At 42.0% G+C, this 21,515-nt stretch overlaps 1 protein-coding gene across 3 annotated transcripts in view; it reads right to left on the minus strand.

Annotated features, from left to right (window-relative positions):
• Positions 1-861: 861 nt before the first annotated feature.
• Positions 862-21,515, minus strand: part of clcn5b (chloride channel, voltage-sensitive 5b) — a 45,342-nt gene continuing 24,688 nt past the window's right edge. For all 3 annotated transcript variants that reach the window (XM_082519625.1, XM_082519624.1, XM_082519626.1), the window contains 11 exons: positions 19,526-19,732; positions 18,841-18,921; positions 17,552-17,786; positions 17,291-17,466; positions 16,977-17,117; positions 16,239-16,425; positions 11,994-12,136; positions 11,662-11,811; positions 11,459-11,564; positions 11,127-11,343; positions 862-2,095 (listed from right to left, as the gene is read on the minus strand). In XM_082519625.1, coding sequence (XP_082375751.1) covers positions 2,005-2,095; positions 11,127-11,343; positions 11,459-11,564; positions 11,662-11,811; positions 11,994-12,136; positions 16,239-16,425; positions 16,977-17,117; positions 17,291-17,466; positions 17,552-17,786; positions 18,841-18,921; positions 19,526-19,732 — 1,734 coding nt within the window. In that variant the 3' untranslated portion in view covers positions 862-2,004. The remainder of the gene's footprint in view (positions 2,096-11,126; positions 11,344-11,458; positions 11,565-11,661; positions 11,812-11,993; positions 12,137-16,238; positions 16,426-16,976; positions 17,118-17,290; positions 17,467-17,551; positions 17,787-18,840; positions 18,922-19,525; positions 19,733-21,515) is intronic.

Genomic DNA, 21,515 nt, shown 5'->3' on the forward strand with positions numbered 1-21,515 from the left:
GCCAGGCACGCTGGTGGAGGGCTGGTGATTTGGCCTCATTTCGCAGAACCTGTCAAATGTGAGACCGCCTGTCTGACAGCTGAAGCTTGGTTGAAATCAGGTCATCCGACAGGACGATGATCCCAGTCACAGCAGCAAATCTACAACAGAATGGCTGAAAAAGGAAAGGATCAAGGTGCTGCAATGGTCATGTCCAAGTCCAGACCTGGTTAAAATGCTGATAAACAAACCCAAAACAAAACCCTAAAATAAAGAAGAGAGGGCCATGGGATGCATTTAGTCCTGTGAGAACATTTTATAAATTAACACAATTATTTTAAAATGTTGAGGTGGGTTTAATGGCATACAGATTCATTTACGGAGTAATATACTTTGACATCACCGTTAATGCCTAAATTCAGCTTCAAACCTGATTAAACTAAAATTTGAACAATTATCATTTTCCGTTCATTTGAAAATTGTTTGCGTGGTTAGTCATCGGAAGAATTGCGCCTACATGACGTCTTTGAATAGAACAAAGATTCACCTCACTATTGCCTGACAGAAGAAAAAAAAAATCTGATATTTCAGAGGACCAGAGCAGCAGCTGTTTCTCATTTTTGATCAAGATTCTTTGATTAGCTGCAGCTGACATTTTCCACTGGATCAGTTTCAGTTTGGCTTTTTAGGAAAAACTGAGAAAAAAAAAAGTAAATTCAGAGAACTAAAATTCGTGTTCTGATCACCGACGAAAACAAAAACACGTTTCAGTGAGAGATTTGCTCGAATCGGAGCTTAAAAAAATATATAAATAAATGAAATAAAGATCAGGTGAGTACGAAATGCAAACAAGACATCAGTCGAAGTGATGAGGAGCTAAAACAAAGAAGACAAAACACAACTTTAATCAGGGGAATAATTTAGTAGAGTGAACAATTTTACATTTACATAAATTAATTCACATCATGATTTTCTTTTAACCCTTCCACAACAGCCTGGAAATGCTCCTCACCTTCTATAAGGAATGACATGGTTTCCGATGACTATATACGCTGTTAACATAACAAAACTGTCTGCATGGCAGGACAGCGCTGCATAGTTCCCAGGCTGGAGCTGTATCACAAAACTCAAACATACGACGAAAAAGAAAAGAAAAAGAAAAGATGTTTCTAGTGGGTTCCCAGGCTGACGTGAAAGTCTTTGTGGAGTGTACGCTTGCTTGTGTGTGTGTGTGTGTGTGTGTGTGTGTGTGTGTGTGTGTGTTTGTGTGTGTGTGTGTGTAGTCAATCCTGTTCTCACACTCCTGGATCCTTCACCCTCACGGCTACAGGAAACCTCACAGAGGGAGGGAGGTGTCTGCACATCCATCAGCCCAGCTCAAAGTGCTCTGTCTGGGCTCGCTGTGATGGCCCGGAGGCAGGCACGGAGCTCCCAAAACAGCTCTTCATCTTCCCCAATGTCTTCATTTTCTCCTCCTCCACCCAGTCTCCTCTTGTCAGCACCTATAACAGAGGATTAGCTGTTCCTGCCTCCCCCCCCCTTCCTCCCAGGTGTGAGAATCGAGATGGCAAACAGAGGAGAGAGAAGTGGCCTTTGGGGTTCTCTGAAGGTTTCCTCACTGGTTTGAAAATGAGGAAGGAAATGAGAACAGAAAATGTTGGAAGGTGCAGATGTGAAATATTCCATCGACTTACTTCTGTCCTACTTCCCTCATGATATCGGGTCCAGCACTGTCAGTAAAAGGACGAGTCACTGTTTCTGACAGCTTGTTGTTTTCTTGAAATTTTTTCAGTGGTGTGTGTCGTCATTCGAAGAGCCAAAGTTGCCTTCAAGTTACACAGAAAATAAATTCCATTGTTCTCTGGTCAGCTGTGCAAATGAAGCTCAAGCTTCCTTGGCTCTCTCTCGCCAAAGAGGTAAAGGTGCATTTCATGTAAGTCTACAAGCTGGTGTACCCCCCCCCTTCACCCCACTCTACAGAGGGGCGATTTGGTGGGCGAGGATGAAGAGGAAGGACGGAGAAGATCAGTTGAAGAGGATGGAGTCCGGGTCCCTGTTGGCCATCTGCGCCATGTGTTTAAGTATGTCCTTTTTGGTGATGATTCCCAGCAGCCTCCTGAAAACAGAGACAGAAAAGCAGAACAAAAGTGGATGACTTCAAGTCATTCTTTGATCACCTCGTCATGGAAAACCAGAGAGAGTGACAGAAAGCAGAAACCTTCGCTTAGGCCTGGCCCTCTATCTCGGCACAGTTGATTCAGTTTTATTAAACGGAGCCAGGGCAACTGGCAGAGCACAGCAACATGAAAACACAGAGCAAACAAGTGACTGATCAACAACACGACTCTGCTAACACAAATCTAATTTCCAGTGGTGGGTTGGGGGGGGGTGTCAGAGAAATGGAAGCCGTCCACGACATCCGGCGATTAATTGCGCAACGCTCCGAGGACATTTAATCTGCTGCATATTAGCGACAGATGATTTTCAACAGATGGCATAAGCCATTCCTCTTCTTACAAATTAAACGTTGAGATGTCCTCACATGCCAGTCACCATCTGCATCTGAAAGGAGCGAACCACCATCAGCTCACGACGCTCGCTCAATTAAAACCGTTGCAGGAAATTGCTGTTTTTGTATGCACGCTGTGATCTGTGATGACGTGAGGCAGCAACGCCCTGAGGAGTCAGAGAAATGGGCTGAACTGGCTGCAAATGGCTCGATGAAAACTAGATTTCTTGGGGCCACACTATGAGAATCTCCACTCACAGCTCGCCCGACTCCTTAGATGTGGCTTCGTCGCCTCCCCCAGCATGAAAATCAGATTAAAGAGTCGCTATTTTGACACATGTTAGTGGTCTGTATGGAGCCCTGAAGCTTAAACTCTTTCCCCCATAAAGACAACATCTGACAACCTCCCCAGTATTCTTAATGAGGTTGTGGATACAAGCGGCAGAAATCATCGTCCTTGGGAAGGTGTCTGCGGTGAGAAGCTCAGTCATTTGGCAGGAATTCGAGTACAGCTGGTAGAGGGATGCAGATGAGGTGGTTTGGGCATCTGACTGGGATGCGTCCTACACCTCAGCAGGGCCTGGACATGCTGGAGAAGATCCCTCAACTGACTAAGGGATAGCTTATGCACCCCTCCAGGACAATCTGGAAATCTCTGCTTTAACTGGCGCCCCTATGACCCACACCCCAATAAGCACCGAAATCACTGTTTACAATATATTATATTTTTTTGTTTATCTGTAATATCCTTGATGCTTTAAGCCTACATTTTACTGTGTTATGGAAAAGACATGCAGAGCTGGAGATCTGACAGCCAAGTAGTTGTTTAGTTTAGTTGTAGTCCGTGCAGTCTCAAAATTCAGACGTCTACAAGAACCCTGAATTACTGTTTTTTGGACTAAAGCATAACAATATTCATCATTACATTCAGATTTTTATCCTGAGTCCCTACTACAGCAGCATTGTAAGATTCTCAGTTCAAATAAAGCCTAAGCTTTGGTGCACAACCTCAGCTTACCCTTACTGAAAGAGGCTGTTTTAGCTCTTCGCCCTTTAAGCCACCTTTCGTCTGATTGGCTGTCCCTAGCAAACAGAAGTATTCCAGAGCAGGTGGGTGGGGCTTCTGTGAGATCACTATACCAACATCATGCAGAGGTAAAAATAGAAAAACATTTGATGGAGACGTTGTGTTTAAAGGGGCTTGAAGCCTGATCTTCTAGCTCCCAGGGATTATTTCTAAATACACTGACCTCATCATTAACATTCACAACTGCAGCTGTATGTGAATTATATCATATTATATTTTTTAGATGAAATATAAATATTTAACAAACAGATAATATTGAAAAGCTTAACAGGTCCACTTTAATGTAAACAACTTCATCCTCTGACCAAAACAAAAAAGCCCAACACAAGCAGCTTTTACATCTTTCTTCCACCCACACAAACATCCCAGCGCTGCTTCTTTAATCATCTGTTCAGAGAAACACATGTGACAGGACTGTCTTTCATTCATAAATGCTCGCATGAAGATGTGAATTTGACAAATGAGAACAAGATCAAAGAAATCTGAGCACAAAAAAAAAAAAAAAAAAAAATGAAAACAAGGCAAAACCAAGTCTAACGAAAACATTGTGGCAGTGAGGATGTTGTTGTTTTGGCTTGTTTTGCAAAATAAACTTAAGCTGACACATGAAAAACAAAAGCAGATCGAGGTTTTGTTTTTTGTTTTTTTAAATTTCAACACAACAAATACCGAGTCAACCAAAAATGACTTCCACCTAACTAGGCAACCTTGAACTAAACATAGCCTGGGAAAATCCCTTTGTTGCAGGTGAGAGCGATAAAATTAACATCTCGTAGGACCGCAGACACCAGAGTTTGCACTTCATACAGCCTCAAGGTCTGTTTTCTGTGTGCAAACCTTTTTTGTTCCCAGACAATGAGTGATTCATTTCATTTAAAACCTCATCCTGCCCAACCAAGCAGAGCAGACTACAGCTTTCTTTAACCAGTTTCAGTCCTTTCTCCTTCTCACCCCTTTTATGTACCTCTAGTTCCCTCATGTTCCTCTAAGTCCCTGTTTAGCCCAACCCAGAAAAGAAAGAAATTCTACTTTGGGCCCATCTGAGGCCAATGTGTCCTTCAGGAGTCACTATGCTTGACAAAGTTACCCACAGGCGGCGAGTCAATCTTAAACCGATCTTTTATAATAAGCTGTTGTGAAGAGCAGCAGCTACATGCCTGAGGGGTTTTTGTTGACAGTTGCTGATTTTCATCTCTTCTGCTCTCAAACTTGGTTTGAATTATTGCTCCACACGTCAGACTCAAGTGGCAGCAGGAAGAAACAGTAAAGAAGGGGGTTTTACACAGGAAGGATAAATTGGTTATACACACTGACAAAGAGTGACACTACAAGTATAACGATGTGTTCGGATCAAACCCAAAACAAAGTTTTTGTGTGGTTCAATTATACAGAAAGTACATGCGAAGAATCAAATGGATGCTATGTGAGTAAGAGGTGAATAAGCATCCAAAAATAGTGCAAAAGAAATTGTGTCTCGGGCTGTGTTGTGAAACCTGAGGTTTATTTTTCCTCCCATGCTGCTTAAAATCCCTTGAAAGCACACACCATAACCTAGTGTGTAACTTCATTTAAATGTAAACACAACTCCAATTCCAAGAAAGTATGTATTTACAAATGCACTGCCATCTACTGCATGCTGGTGAACTTGCAGAGTAACACAGACCCACTATACAAAGGTTTAGATGCTGTCGGTGCTGTTGACCCCCCCAAAACAGTTCAGCTTCAGGTGCCACAAACCAGTGGGTGAAGTTACAGTGACATTATCCATCTTAGAAATGACCCATCTTTTGAGACATTTTCAGCTGTTTGACAATCTAGGGTACAAGGTAAGTAAGATGTCACCAAATTTAAACCTATTCATCATGGGCATGAATGCCGTGGTAATTTGGGGCTTTGAATTATTTCTTTGAACTTTTATTTTTCCAGGGTGGACTGAATGTACAGCATACACCTTTAATGACTTTAAAAAACGTTGGGTCTTGTTCCAGACCCCGTCAAACTGTTACCTTACCCTCAGATGACAGAAAATAGGTTAAATATTTTGAAACAACCCAGGAACCACCAAAGCTCCAGCCTGCCATGTACTGGAAATTTGACATGAAATTAGAGACAAAGATTGAGGTATTTTGCCACAAAGACGAGAGGTATGTTTGGAGGAGTAAAGGTGAGGCTTTCAAACCTAAAAACAGTGCACCACCTGTCAAGCATGGTGGTGGTAGCATCATGTTCTGGGCTGTTTAATGGCAGCAGCAATAGCACGAAGTGGCTGGAATAATAATGGGGGAGGAATACTGCCAAATTCTTCAACTTCACCTCAAAGCAACAGCTAGATGTTGGACATGGTTGTTCTAACAGTAAATGATCCCAAACACATATCAAAACAGGTGAACATTATACTTCTGGAATGGCCTTTCCTAATCCCTGTCCACATCGATATTGAAAGTGCATTTAATAGCTGAGACCGTGGTAGGAAACCAATTTAAATGAACATTATACCAACTCTACCAAGAAGATTGGTCACATATCCAGTCAGAATTATTGTGGAAGCTTGTTGACAGATAACAAAAGCACCTGGTGGAGGTGCAACTTGCTAAAGGGCATCAACTATATATACTTTTGACCCCGTGTGGATTAGAGAAAATACAAAATACATTCAAATTTGAGCACCCAGTTCTTGTTTTTTAAAGTCATTACAGATGTGACTTGATCCACACTAAAGTAAAAAGTACCTTGAGCGCTTATTTACAATAAATACTAGATCACGAGGTCTAAAAAGACTTGCTTCAAACAGCCTCTTGCACATCAGCTAACTCACGGGGGTTGCAATGACAAATTCTGAGAAGTCCTCTTTAACCTCATTTGCCAACTCGACTGTATTTCAGCTCGTGCTAAGTTGTAACATCAAATTTTATTGTCCCCCAGGTAGCGAAAAAAACATTTTTTTTAAAGTAGCTCAAGGGTCACTTTGCTGATGATTTTAAGGGAAAGAATTTACGCTTGTCTCCATGTTTTTACTGATTTATAGGTAACACTTTGGATCATTTTAAGCCTTTATATTTAAAAAAAAAGAGAGAGAAATAACAGGAACATTGTAGCTCGCTGCATCTTAACCTCTGAGCTGCATGAGATCCTCACCCTCAGAATTTAATTTGAGCAAATACAGTGAATACGTTGCCTGAATTAGTTGGGCTGAGCCAGCCTTCTCTGCTTCAGTGATCCAAACTGATAAACTTGGCATAATTCTTCCCCTGGCAAACCCACATTTCTTTCATATTCTTACATTTATTTTCCTTCCCTCTCACATTTCATATCTTCATTCTTTTTCTACGCCGCTTTTTGATTCGCTCTTTGCAACATTAGGTGGCTCTGTGCCTTGATGGCAGCTCAGGCCAAGGCTAAACACTCGGTCTTCCACAAAAGGAGCGTTACTGTAGAAAACTTGATACAGTGTGCCAAGAGGACAAAGTGAGAAACCACAAGCTGCATGATTACGTGTGTTTGTTTAACCGCCTTTGTTATATATACCGCATGTACTGTAAATTCATAATATACACAGTCCCACTCCTAAAATCCCATGTTTGAACATGTCAGACCTCGATCTAAACAACCGTGCGCGCACGAGAGACGGACCGAAAGAAGAAAAATGAACCCAACTCTGATTAAGTTTATTGTTCTTCTGTTGCTGAATGTAATTCTGCAGACCAACACTATAGTTTTCCATTATGAAGACAGATGTAAGGCCCGAAAGACAAAAGAACAGTGTGTTGTTCAGCTAAGTTGGCCTCAGTGGGGCTGGAGGAGGTGTGGTTGATAGTGATGATTTTAGAACAGAGTAAAGTTTTTGCTAAATATCCCTGAGAGCTCACATTTCAAATGAATGACCAAACAGTAGGGCTGAACGATATATCGCATTTGCGATAATATCGCGACATGATCAAGTGCAATTTTCTAACCGCAAAGGCTGTGATTATACTCTGGACATGTCCAAATTCATGGGCTGCATCCTCCTGAGGCCGCATTTGTAGACCGATTACGTCACAGCGACGCGCCGAAGGCTGTCCAAATTACTACCATATCCCAGAATTCATAGCGCGGCCCAGCCAAACTCCAGTTTCCAGCAATGGCGGCCGCTACTAAGTTTTAAAATTACTCATACTAATCTTTCTGGGTCACTAAAATAAACTTTTAACATATTTTCAGGCGAGAAAGTAGTTGTGTAAACATCAAATATCTGCTCGGTTTATCAAGATATCCCATATTTGCAAAAGTGCTTCGACGTTTTCAGAGGCGTCTGCTACCCACCAGCTCGACAGCTAGCCGGGAGCTCGAGGATTACTGATGCGGCCGAGAACGGCACAACTCCCGTCACATCATTTTCAGATCACCACGGAGTTTCGCTGCTCGGGTTAAACGTAATATATAAGTCACTTAGACAACCTAAAAATGTTATTGTTGGGCTTTTTTCTGTGTTTTGTTTGTTCGTGAGTAAATCGGTTTGGCTGAGATTAAAGTTATTAGATTAGATAAAATAAAACTTTATTAATCCCCCGGGTGGGTTCCTCCTTGGTTTTCACACAGCTGACTAAACGTCAAACAGAAAACTTATTAAACAGAAGTATGAGACAGTCGAGAATTTACACCAGTGTCTGGTTATATTTTAGATAGCAAGAAGCAGACGGCCGAGTTTATTAAACTCCACCGAGACAGCGGTGACGCTAATCAGAACTAGACCGTCCAATTTCACGCCTTTAAACTTTAAAGGCGTGTTTGTGTGTGTGTTTATACAATTGCTATTATGTTTGCACTTTATGTGTAATGTTACTGACTACAGAGATCAGTAAGATGTGTGTATTTTTTATTTATTAGTTTTATTTATTTAATATTATTTTTTAATTGAATGACTGTCTAGTAGTTCACAGATGTCGAAAAACTGAGTGTGGTAAAGCCACTGATTTTGTTTATGTATATTTCTGCAATCTGCACATTGTACTGACTTTCATTTTAATGTTTACACCAGGGTTCCTTGTCAGCACTTTATGCTCAGATGTTTGTAAGCTAAAAATAAACTATTGTGTATGTTCAAATATACTGTTGTGATTGAAGAAGTTAAATAAAAATGTCAGTCATCAATTCATGCATCACCTCATGTCATCATAACAGAGGTCTGTCTTCCAGGAAAGAACAGTTTAAAATTAATGTAATATAGTATTGGCCATACTATATGATGTGTTGCTTGTCTTTGTTTAATAATACAGAAGACAAAGACCTTAAAAAATAATCGCATATCGCATCGCAATCGCAATATTGGGGCAAAAAAAATCGCAATTAGATTATTTTCCATAATCGTTCAGCCCTACCAAACAGCAGCTTTAGTCCAATTTCTGCGTCGACTTCGTAGCGGCCGAACTGATGCCAGGTTTTCTACAGCTGAGGCCAAGTTTGATTTAAGCTCTTTAAAACATTTTAATGATGCATCTGAACAAAACTAACTAAAAGAGAAGAAAAAGACATCACTTACTCAGGATTACAGGCGCTGGTTGTTTTGTTTGTGGTTAGATTATAGCGCTCATCAAATATTAAAGCGAATGCAGATCTGAAATGCACGGAGCTAATCCAAGCTGCTGATGCTGTCGTGTTGGAATTGCAACTGCCTGTGCGTAATTGCAAAGTCTGGGAGAGTTCAGAGGGCAGTTAATAAAATCCTTCATCGCATCTCTAATTCTGCAGTCACACTAGGGAAAACAGTGGTTGAATATATTGCAACCATGTGCAATGAACTTGCGATGAAATGGTCGCTTCAAAGGCAGGAACCAAGTCCGGGGCCGCTCACAGTAAGTTGCCATCTTCAAAGTGACAATAAGACGATGCAATCCCAATAAGACCGAGTCAGTCTGCTGCGAGTTTCTTATCAGTTTGCACTTAAATGGATTCAAGCTATAATCTGTTTGTGATAATGCGGCTCTTAACTGTGACAAATCGGTGAAAATCCCAAATCTGTTGCTGTCTAGATATCCAGAAAATCATACTAAGAACTTGCATAAATCCAGCCAAAACCTCACAGACCTGAAACAGCAATTCATCCTAAACATAGACAAAGTTGTTGGAGGACGGTGATTTACTCCGAAATGACAGACAACTCAGCAACCTTCTCTTACATGACCAGCATACAACCAGCTGGCAACCAGTTGAGTCAACTTACAGACAAATTGCGCTCATCAGTGTAGACCAAGTGTTGCAACCAATCTCTCTGCATTTATAAATCCCTCTGTTAACATGCAAAACTTGGTCAATTTATCAGAGTTATTCCAGCTGCGGCTCCGTTTTTTCTTAGTCACGAAGACGTCGCCGTCCCATTTTCACTCTGGTGACCAAGTCACTGGCTTTCACCACCACGATGCAGCATGTGCACAAACAGATTTTGTAGGAATTTTTTGGATGCATGTTGTTCTCTGGGATTTACTTTTAAGAACATGTTCGTAACGACTTACGTAGTTAAATAAAGGTTATCTTGAACTGATGCACCTTGTTGTAGTACAATTTGGTACTACGTGAAAGTACAGCCTAGCCCTAGTGCAGCTGATATCTCTTTGGTACGATACTCAGTTGTCTTGGACATGAAGTCACTTATTTCTTCACATTTTGTCGATGGTTTTAGTTTTTGTTATTTTTCGTATAAACATTTTTTTTTTTTTTTTTTTTAAATGGCAGAACGGTGGTTACGGTTTCCCCTGTGTTGGTTCTTACTGCATACTCTGTACATGTTAGGTTTATTGGTGAAAGAGGAAACATGTTAGAAAGTTAAAAAATATATATACACATCATCTGCTAAGTTTCCCAATCATACTACAAAAGCCTTGATCACTGCGGGACTACTTTGAAGACGCAGATTTTAAAAAGTGTCACGAGCTACAAAAGAAAATCTTCAATGCGTCCAAATTGATAGCGTGCCATCATCATAATTCCTCCGCTTCCCTGTGTGTTGCTTTTGCAAATATCAAATACCACGTAGGCTTTGTAGCTCTATCCATGACATGTTTTCCATTACGGAGACGTGCATACCAAAGCCCCAAAAGCCATTATATCAGCAGATGTACAAAACACAAAGTCCTCACTGAAGTTCATGGTATGGAGTCAGTGACAGTTCAGAGTTTAAGGCAGAAAAACACCTTGAGAATTTCCACTGTTGTTCCTCACTGCCACACACTCCATTAACCTTCTGTCTCCCCCTCCCTGACTCCTGCGCTCACCTTGATGCATGACCTGACAGAGGAATGACCCCGAGCTCTCCTACACATTCATCTGTCACTCCTTTCATTCCTCCACAAGCGCAATTTCCTCAACATATCTCAGTTTAATGTCTACGGGAGTGGGAGTGTGGTCATTTTGTGTATCTTTGTTAATATTGCTTGAAACTAGAGGGCTCCGCTCATACAATAAGTCATTTTGGAGACTAAATCCAGCGCAGGTTTGCCCTTTGGACACTAAATACTTGATATAAAAACATTAATTACAAAATCAAGTATATGCATGTGTGTGTGTGTTTCTTCTTACCCATTATGTGTGACCAGACACTGGCGTAGCCCCAGTTTTCTGAAAATATCCACAGTGATGTCCATAGGGGTGTGATCAGTAACTGTAAAGGGGCTCAGGTCCATGATGCACCTCAGCCGGAGGGGAGGCGGTGCGTCGGGAGGAAGCAACGGTGTGTGCTCAGTGAAGACCACTTGGGAGGCACTGACGATGCCATCCTGACGTTTGCGGGCATTGTCTGAAAGGAGCAAAGTGGGATTTGTGGAAACCAAATTGCTTTGCATACAAAAAAAAAAAACAAAAAAAACAACCCTGTGACTAGATCTTTGTTTACACACGAGCATAATTCATACCTATTGATATGAGCAGATCTCTCCTGAGTACAAATCCCACAAGCCTTTGGGACTCCGAAGAGACAACCACAGGGAAGCCACTAAAGTGCGTGCTCTCCACCAATGACTGCGCATAAACCAAGAAACGAATGTTATTTCTATTATCTCTATTAGGATTCCAAATCTCTTCCCAAGAAACATAGGTGTAATATGTGCAGTCGTACCTCCACCTCCCCCACAGTCATGCCCTCCTGCGTGAGCACAGCCAGCGCGGGGTCCATCCTCCTCGGCCTCATCACGTCCACCGCCAGGCTGCTGTGTTCAAACTCTTCTTTTGGCTCCAGGAACGGGTATCCATTCAGCCTGATGTGAGCCTGCGAAACATCAAGAACATGCAGGTATTACGTCTCCATTTTTAAAAGGAGGGGGGAAAAAAACCTAAACAATAAAACACATGAATCCTAATAAAGACAAAAAGAGCGCAAACTCGCTCTTATTGTACAGCAAAGGGTTGGAGGGGACAGACACTTTTCATTAACGTTTGCAGACACGTCACCTCGTAAATTCCCTCTCTTCCGAAAGCATCTGCCACCCATTTGCTGGTCATGGTTGCAGCCATGAGGGGAACAATGTACTCCAGACCGCCAGTCAGCTCAAACATGATGACTACCAGAGATACTGTCATTCGAGTCACTCCACCTGGAGGCAGATATGAGAAGGTTAGACCACAGGCGAGCAAGATTAATAGGCGATTTAATTCCCATCTGACTCATTTTATCTTCATCTGCAGGCAAAAAGAAAAAGAGCAATTAGAGAACAGAGGGCACATAAGGTGAGCATATAACAGAGACCGCGCTGCTGTTCATCGAGTTTACAGAGGCATTTAGTGGCACATCTATTTCTCTACCCGAGAGCTCAGACCATTCATCTCCTCTCTGTATGACACTGTTGCCACTAACATCAGCTGGTAAAGTCTGAATCCAATTATCATCATCTTCGACCTCAGATGTGGCCAGAAAACCAAGGCTACGTTTTCAACTCTGTGCTTTTCTTCAAAACAACTGCCACAAAACAGCTGCATGTCAAAGACTTTATTACGAGTGTTGTATATCCTTTTTTTCCCCTTTCAGAGGATTAAAAACTTTTCTTCCTGTTTTTTTCTACACATTTAAATTATTAACGGATGATTTTTTTGTGATTATGTACCACAAAAATCTAACAAGATTAATTTCATCACTTCAAGAGGTTTTTCCAAAAAACAAGTAAGATTAGTAATCGAGCTGCAGTCAGGGTGGCGCGCGCACTGTTAGCTAATCCAGATGGCTGCCTCACCTTCCAGTGGCGTGAACGCGTCTGAAGTGGGACTACCTCCTGCTGTTTGTGCTAAACGTGAGAAAGGATTACTGCAGCACGCGTCCTGACCTGATTCTCCTCATGTGAAATGTACATAACATCCAGCTGTTTCAACAACAGAATGAGTCTCACACGTGTAGAAATTCTGTTTCTTTCCAGCCACTCATGCTGTATATGTAGAAACTATATAACACACAAGTAGTAACCATAGAACCAAAACACAGAACAATAGAGAATCCAAATTTTCAGAGCAGTACTTGGGAATGGTGAGAAGGAAGAACTCCCTTTTCACTCTTTATGTTTTGAAAGCCTACTAGGAAAGACCCTAGAAGCTCTCCTCTGAACCCTCCTAAGACCCAAACTCTTTCATGGCATGCATTTTTAATTTCTCTTTGCTATTTGGGCTGATTGGGACCTGATGAATGTAAAAACAAAGAATTACCAGATTTTTTTTTTTTTTACCTGCTTTTTGTTTCTGAGAAAAGTAAGATCCACATGAGAGGACATTCATTTTAAATTTCAATAGAACAGTGGCGGTATAATGTCCTTCTAAGTGGATATCAGGCCCTTGTAGAGCGAAATTTAGTATTTTGGTCTAGACAGCCCAAATTGCGACGTCCACATATGTGGACTCCAGGTCCTAGGAGGTTAAAGGTTTCTGCCATATTTCAGGCCTGACTAAAGAATAAATGACTGGATTTGCATCAGATATTAGTAAAGGTGGTTTGTGATTATGCAACCCCCCCCTGGGAAAAATCTGTAAAAGTCGCCAAACCACGTCTTTATTTATACGCACTGAGGTGTCAAACATCGTCATTGAGGGTACAGGGAAAGTCATCAAATATTGTTTGAGGGAAAAAGTTAACAGGAAGAAAACTCGAGGAGCATTTTCTATCTAGACACTCAGCTGGTTCAGAGTATTTGGCAGTGTGTTATTACTGTGTAATAACTGAAAGTAGCTACCCTTGTTTTAGTTTTGGCTCTACGAGCAATCTCTATTTGCATTGCTGTACCAGATCATCAGGAATGTATTTAGTGCCAGCATGTATTTTGCCAGCAAAATAAGTAAACGTATAGAGATCCAAGTACTGGCGTATGCTGGGTTTGAATGTTTGCAGCTCAAACAGCTCCACAGAGCAGCTACGATGGCACAATCCCATAATGGTGACTTGTGAACAAGAATAACAGCAGCACATGAGAGTCTGAGGCGGTCAAGAGTGGAGACTCCTGTGTGTAAATGCTGTTGCCCTGTGTTGTGAAAGAGACTTTGAGGAAAATGCAAAGAGACAAACCACAGTGTAGTAAAGGGAATGAAATCTCTGGCTTTCTTAAATCAGATGAGATCTCTTTCACTGCCAGATATTTTATTTCATGAGCACTATCATAAAGTGTAGTGTGTGCATATATTACAGAGACATATTTCAGAAACAAGAAACCTCTCTTTAAACTCTGTCCCAGATCTATAAAACACGCGGCTCGCTACCCTCAAACTTTTTTAATAACTGATTTAATAAACAGCTATAAATCTGTGGTGTATTAAACACCAGATGATGTGTAGTAAACAATCGCTCTGTAAAGCTTTTTCTGTATTTAAATAGGTACTTTTATCTCAATAAAACAAGGTTAAATGTGCCAATGCAGCATTTTTGAACCAGTTTTATTCGAAAATCTTTTTCTAAAAGAATAAATAAGGGAAGTGGCAGATTTTGAATTGAAGAAATTTTTGGATTTGCTTCAGAAAAAAAAGATAATCAGTCATCAGTGTTGAAATTCTCACAACACTGATATTTTGTTGACCTGTAGGGTCTCGTTTCACCAGTGCAGGGTTGAGCTACCACTGATGACCAAATGTTTATAACAGTGACTAAAAAGCATTATTACTATTAAAGGCCATGTGCTGAGCTGGCGTGATTCATAAGTATCTGATAGATTCCAGTTTGTTGTAAGCAAGGAGCCTTCCCCGCACACAAATGTTGGCCACGGAGTCCCACAAGGGGCCGATATTTTTTGCGCTACACAAGCCACAAACTTGACTCTGTTCTTCTGGATGGAGCTTTTTCAGCAGGAGAAATGTTTAATTACTCATCCAAGTGAAGTTTGGCCAGCATTATAAACAGCACAGTTTGGAGGAACTTCAGAATGAACTTTTTGAAGCTTCCTTACCTGGATTATCGAGCAAAAATCAAGACGTGTTTTTCATGCTTCCACTGGGGACTAATATAAGAAAACACTGCACACATTCCCTTTGGTTTTTGATCGACAGACACCCGTCTGCTCCGTCTATCCATTCATACATTCTTAATTATTAACTGTTATATTCTCTCTTCCACAGAGTTGTGTTTTGTCTGTTTTTCCCCATCACAGCAGATGGATTCCAGTCACAGAGCCTGAGATTTCTTCCTGTTTAGAAAAAATGGCCTTCCTTCTTTCCTGCCATTACCTGGTGCCTGCTTATAGTGGATTGTCTGATTGTTTTATGCAAAGGACTTCAAGTATCTTGGGATCTTATTCATGAGTAATGTGACGGAGGAGTGTCAGTTGGACGGGCGGACTGGTGCAATGAACTTGTTTGTCGCGATGAAGAGTGAGCCGAGTCTTTCGTGAAGCTTTCATCTATGCCCCAACCATCACCTATGGTCATGAATTACGGATAATGAGCAAAAGAGAAAACTTGTGAATACAAGTGGCTGAAATTAGTTTCTTCCTTGCTGTGGCTGGGGCCAACTTTAGAGGCAGGGTGAGGAGTTCAGACATCCAGAGGGATCTCAGAGGAGAACCACTACTACTACTTGTTGAAAGGAGCTGGATGAAGCGGATTGAGGCTCTGGTAAGGATGTCTCCTTTGGATGTTTTCAGCGCATGCGTAACTGAGACGAGATCGGGGGGTAAACCCATATCTTGTCTGGTCTGGGAACAACTTGGGATCCCTCAGGAGGAACTGGAAATTTTAGCTTGCTGCCGCTGTGACCCGACTTCAGGAGACAAGTGGAAGGACAATGGATGGATAGACTGAAGGGTGGATTTAAATTAAAATGTAAAGCTCCTTTAAGTGACTGTTTGCAATGTCAGGCACCTCGAATCATTTACAGACCATAATAAACTGGATAGATAAAGTCATACACAAAGATTCATGGAATGGCTTCCTCTGGTGTGGACCAAGGAGTCCTTCAGCCTTCTCACATCCAGCTGCTTTCTATATATCCTAAAACATTTCCATGTCAGACTCAGGATGTTGGTAGAAGAGCATGTTTAGCATATTACTACGAAACAGCCTAAATCTAAACCCAAACAGCCTCTGAGACTTCACCGCCACTCTTGCTTTACGCTTTTCTGTCCAGTATCTTCTGTCACTTCTCAATCCTCCCGACGACACCCTTCTCACCCTCCACCCAACCACACAGTGGTTTAAATCAAGCAAACACTCAGGAAACAGACATCCATGTCTCACCTAAACAAGCGGCAGCTCCAACCATGGCGTAAAGCCCCGGCGTGATGCAGTCTGCCCCCTGAGAGCACCACCCTTTAAAGATAACCGAGTCGTGGTTGTAGTAGGCCAGCTGTTCCATGCCAACGCCGAGCAGCCTGCCAGCTATGGCTCCAACTGCCATGCTGGGAATGAAGAGACCAGAGGGAACCTGCACGGACAGAACCAGTTAAAAATATCCATCCAGACCTCTGTGCATCTAACAGTTCAGTTTGCGTTAGCTTTTAATCCAATAAGTCAAAAAGAGGGCCTTCCCTCCCAGATGCTGGTTATGTTCCCAACTTTTCCCCATCAGAGAACCTCATGATGCACATCACCATCTCAGACAAGATTGTCTCTAATTAAAACATTTCCACAGGCATTTTCAGCCAATTCATTTTAGCTTCGTTACCAAAGGGACTTTTGCGTTTTCTAGAAAACAATATTCATTTCTTTCCTCAGCGAGCCACATGACGGGGATTCACATCGCATATGAATCGCAGAAAACCATTTACAGAATCACTTACTTCATCCATCGAAATTCCCAAATGGGTAACACGAGTGAATGAACGCTGGAAACTTGATCAAATGTAGCTCCAGATATATTAAAGGCAGCTGCCTTTGTAGGCTTTTTACATGCAATGTTACACCACGGGGAGAATAACAATAAATGTCTCATTGATGAGGAGTTCAAAGCGGACCGCTGAGTGTCTCTTCACAAACCTTCATGCCAAATGTAATAACAGTGATCATCATCTTGAAGACCAAGGCCAGGGCCAGCTGCCACAGCGCCGTGTAAAGGCCTGGTCCCGCTGGCCGGTCAGCGAGGCTGTTATCTACACCTGTGTCTGACGTGTTGGCTGGCTGCGAGCACGAGTGAGGAGAAGAAAGATACGCATGGAGACAGAAAGAGGGGGAAAGGAAGCAGCGAGAGAGAAGAACAAGAAATATATATAAAGATATATTAGATAGCTCAGCAAGGTTAAATAATCACGTGAAAAACTGCAGTATCCTGATGCAGCGATTTATCGGCTGACCTGTTTGTAGCCGCACAGCTGAGACGAGTCGAGCAGGGAGCAGTCGTTGAAGAGCTCCGAGATGAGCTCGGATCCGCTCATCCTGGTGTAACTGTTGGGGTAGGCGAGCAAGGCGGTCAGCGCGGCGACCACCAGCACCTCGATGACGGGGTAGTGACCCAGACAAGTGGTTTTACCTGTGAGGTGTGTGGAGAAGTTAATTTATGGGTTGGAGACACAAAGGAAAGAAAAATACGTCACAGATATGTCACCGCTACTCACGAAGCCTGCACCAGGCAATGTTAGCCTTGATGAACAGCGCCCCCCAAAGGCCTCCAAAGATCCCCAGCAGGATGAAAGGGGCCAGCTCCACCAGGTGCCACGGCGTGTGAAACTCCACATAGAAGAGCACCAGGCGGCTGTTCCCAAACGGGTTGATGGAGCGCAGGGTGAAGGCCGCCACCAAAGCGGCGAAGAACGAACGCCACAGAGTCTTCAGGGGGAAGTAGTAGCTCACCTGGAGGAGAGAGAGGCGGACAGAGACATTTATTGATGAGAGAGAGGCAAAGCCGGAGCTCACTACACCTCACCCCAAACCTAAACAAAATAACTACAACTGGACTGAATGGAAAACACAAAGATATAAAAACTAGGCTTAACCAAAAATTGTATTTACAAAACAAACTAAAACAAAATAAGACATTATTCTCCTCGTTTTTAAAGTGTTGTCTTTTTCCAATTTTGCTCAGATTGTCAAAACAACCATCCCAAGAAAACTTTTACTGCTTCTGTTTATGCGAGACTCAAATATCTCAGTCATCTTTAAACATCTTTAAACAATAAAAACAAAGCAAGCTCTGGAAACCAAATTAGACACAACTGAATCAAAAATAACAATTTTAAACTAAATGAAATTAAAAACTCTTGGAAAGTCTAATAAGCATAGCAGACTTAAGCAACTCTTTATTTGAGATGGGATCTCTGAGTGGGGCGATAGAAAGAGCCAATAAAGAAAACAGCATGGGCAATTAAACTCCAAGTATTTTTTTAATTAACAAAATGCTCAAGTATTGGCCTTTCCTCTATTTTGTGAGACCAACACTGACCTAATAGTTTTCATTACATTATCTCATATTATAAACTAACCGTGGTTCATCAGTTCAGTGCACGGCCAGGCCGGCTCTATAAAGACACTGGTCATGTTCCCTGTTTTGGGGAAACCCCATGAGGTGATCAAAGTGCCAGTTTCCTTATTCCAGAAACTCTTCAGCATGTTTCTACCCAAGATGGATTTGACAGCTGCCAAAAATGCATTCGCTTCCCAAAGTAAGACTGCAAATAATTTCTCATATTTATTATGTCCCAGCTTGTTGCCAGCGCTGTGCTCGTTCCAGTACGAAAAAATTACACAGGAAGTGGAAAGCAATTAAAAACCCAATTCAAATCAGGTATTTGTGGAGTAATAAAACAGCCGGCACTGCAGGTGTTGTTCTGACACAGAAATACAGATACAGAGAATCTGCAGACAAATGATAGAAAACAGTGGAAAACGCATCATAAGCTCTACCCACCTCCTCCAGACTGAACAGGACTCCTCCAATAGGAGCTCCAAAAGCCACTGACACGCCCACTGCTGCTGCCGCTGATAACACCTACATGTAGAGACAAGAAAAAAAGGGAGAGACTGTACCAACTGTCTTGCCCAACAAAACAATCAAGTGATCAAGCCCGTCAAACGTGCAGATTAAAGGGATAACGGCAGTACAGGAAAAGCACTGCTGTTCCCATTTATGTGAAAAATTTAAAGCTTCAATCAGAAACTTTGTCTTTTCCATCAATTTAATCTAAACTAGAGAATATGTGAAAAATATATTTCTGCAAAGAGAGTAGATATTCTGGACAGTCACATTATTTTTCTCTCATTGAGAGATCTCCTTAATTCCATTTACCCATCCAAAATTATCAGGTGTGAGTTGCCAGGTTATATAAAAAGCTCCTGTTTTGAGGTCTGCTTCCAATTTAAGACTTGCATGATTAACCAGTGTGGTTTAAAATAGCATTTCCAAGTTGGACTTTCATGTAACAGATCAATTTATCTGCATAAATGTAAAAGGTCAACAGCCTTGTACTATTGGTCTTTAGCTATTGCAATATTTTGCTTGTACGGTTTTTTTTCTTGATGACCGTCTTTCCTGTCAAGTTTCCCCAAAAACCCGCAATAACTCCTCCAACAACACCGGCGTCACCCCTGCTTACCTCTCGCCTCTTGGCCTCATTCTTGCGGTACTTGGTGAACAGGTGACAGAGTATATTAGCACAGCAGCAGGCGACGTGGACCAGAGGGCCTTCCTTCCCTAAACTGAGCCCGGAGGAGACGGCTAAGACCAGGGTGATGGTCTTGATGATCAGGGTCCACTTCCCCAGGTAGCCCCGGATGATGAAGCCACTGAGGATGGTTTTAATCTGAGGAAGACAGAGGTGAGAGTGGGTGGGTTTGTTTGCATGTGCAAGGAGAAGATGAGGATATGTTTATGTTAGGGAGGGTTCAGTTTAGATACGCCTGTCTGAGTGTATAACCACAAGAAAGCGAGTGTAAACACAGAAGGAGGGCCCAAGGAGAGAAATGAGGTTTGCGTTTTGATATTTTTCTTTCAAATAAGTGGTTAATCTCTCGTGCGTGGCCCTGCTGACCTTTGAGAAACGAGAGTGTTGGGAGAAAACGATTCAAGTTCCACAAAATTAAACAGTTCTTCAACTGAGAGGAGTAGTGAGCAGGATAATATTTGGATTTGGAGGAAGCTGGTGTATTTTTGTTTTCGTTTTTTTCTAGAATGGACGAATCCAGTGAGAAAATGTTTGGCTTTCCAGAGTGTAAGCAAATCTTTGGCTTTTCACCTCCTCAGAAATGAAGAATGAAAGAAACGGAGCGAACAGGAGAGTAAACAAAGGCAGATGGACGGGAGGAACAGGGAACAGGAGAAGCAGAACTAGTTGACCTGGTGTTTATTAAAATTAAAAAGAAAAACACTCTAAGTACGTGAATATACTAAGTTTCCTACAACTGAACAGGAGCAGCATTAACGAGCAACTCTTCTTTGTTGTTGTTGATGTGTTTATGAATGAAGCGTCTAAGTAATTCTTGTTCTCATGCTGCACCACCCCAACATGACAGCTCCCACTTTAACCACTGAAAAGCATTTCATAGGTTTCAAAGACTTTTAGTGGCAAATAAATCAAATTTATGCAAAGAGTCAGTGTTAACAGTTTTGACCCTTCTTCTGTAGTTCGCTTCTCTTCTGGGCCAAATCCTGAGTGATGTCTGCTTAATCAGTGCCTCAAGTCTTCAGCATGGCCTCTTTTTAAAAAGCAGGTGGGCAAGCAGGAGCCCAGTGAGGCTTCTAAGGCTGCAGTGGACTGTCATCAAGATGGGTCAACACTGGAAACACCAACTCCCTGCATAAGTTTGACTTATTTGACTATAAACCACTTTGAAGCTTATGAAATACTCGTACTTGTTCTTCACTAGAACAGAAACGTGAAAAACTAAATTCTGAAACATGAAACTGTAAAGTTATGAAACCCAAAACCAGTGCCGCTGCCAAAACTTTTAGCCATCATGGTAGATTAGGGGTCGGCAACCCTGGGCACGCAAAGGGTTAACTGATGGCACGACCATAGCTGGACTGGCCATCGGGCATTTGCTCGGTGGCCTGATGATTTTTTATTTTATTTTTTATTTTTTTGTAACGGTATAAACAATGAAAGGTGGTGGATTGGTCAGATGCTGGCCGGTGTGTAAAAATAATTTAGTTGTTTGGTGGTGGCTGTGGTGGAGCTTCCTCAGATTCAGTAACATTAGCAAGTGGTGGAGGCCAGCAGGTGGATGAGAGAAAGGGGAGGCAGGAGGAGGAGAGACCTGAGGCAGCTGCCGGTCCGAGTGTCAGGTGAACTGAACTTCAGGTAAGAAGTTATGACCTGCAGTCTGTCTGGGTGAGATGATACAAACAAAGTTTAGGTGGAGTTTATTTTCGTTGTGCTGACTTTTTACAGTCAGTTACAATAACTCGTACTGCGTACTAGCTAGCATGACAGAGTTTCTATACAGCTGGGTGGGTGCTTTGATGTTACTGATGTTGAACTTTAGTTAGCAGAGTTTCCAACCGTCCCGTAAAAAGACAGAATCGTCCTGCATTCAGAGAAATTATTACGCGTTTTGTGTTGAGCTGAAAAGGAACAGTTTGTCCCG

This window comes from Aulonocara stuartgranti, assembly GCF_965226115.1.
Source record: "Aulonocara stuartgranti genome assembly, chromosome: 3".
NCBI lineage: Eukaryota > Metazoa > Chordata > Actinopteri > Cichliformes > Cichlidae > Aulonocara > Aulonocara stuartgranti.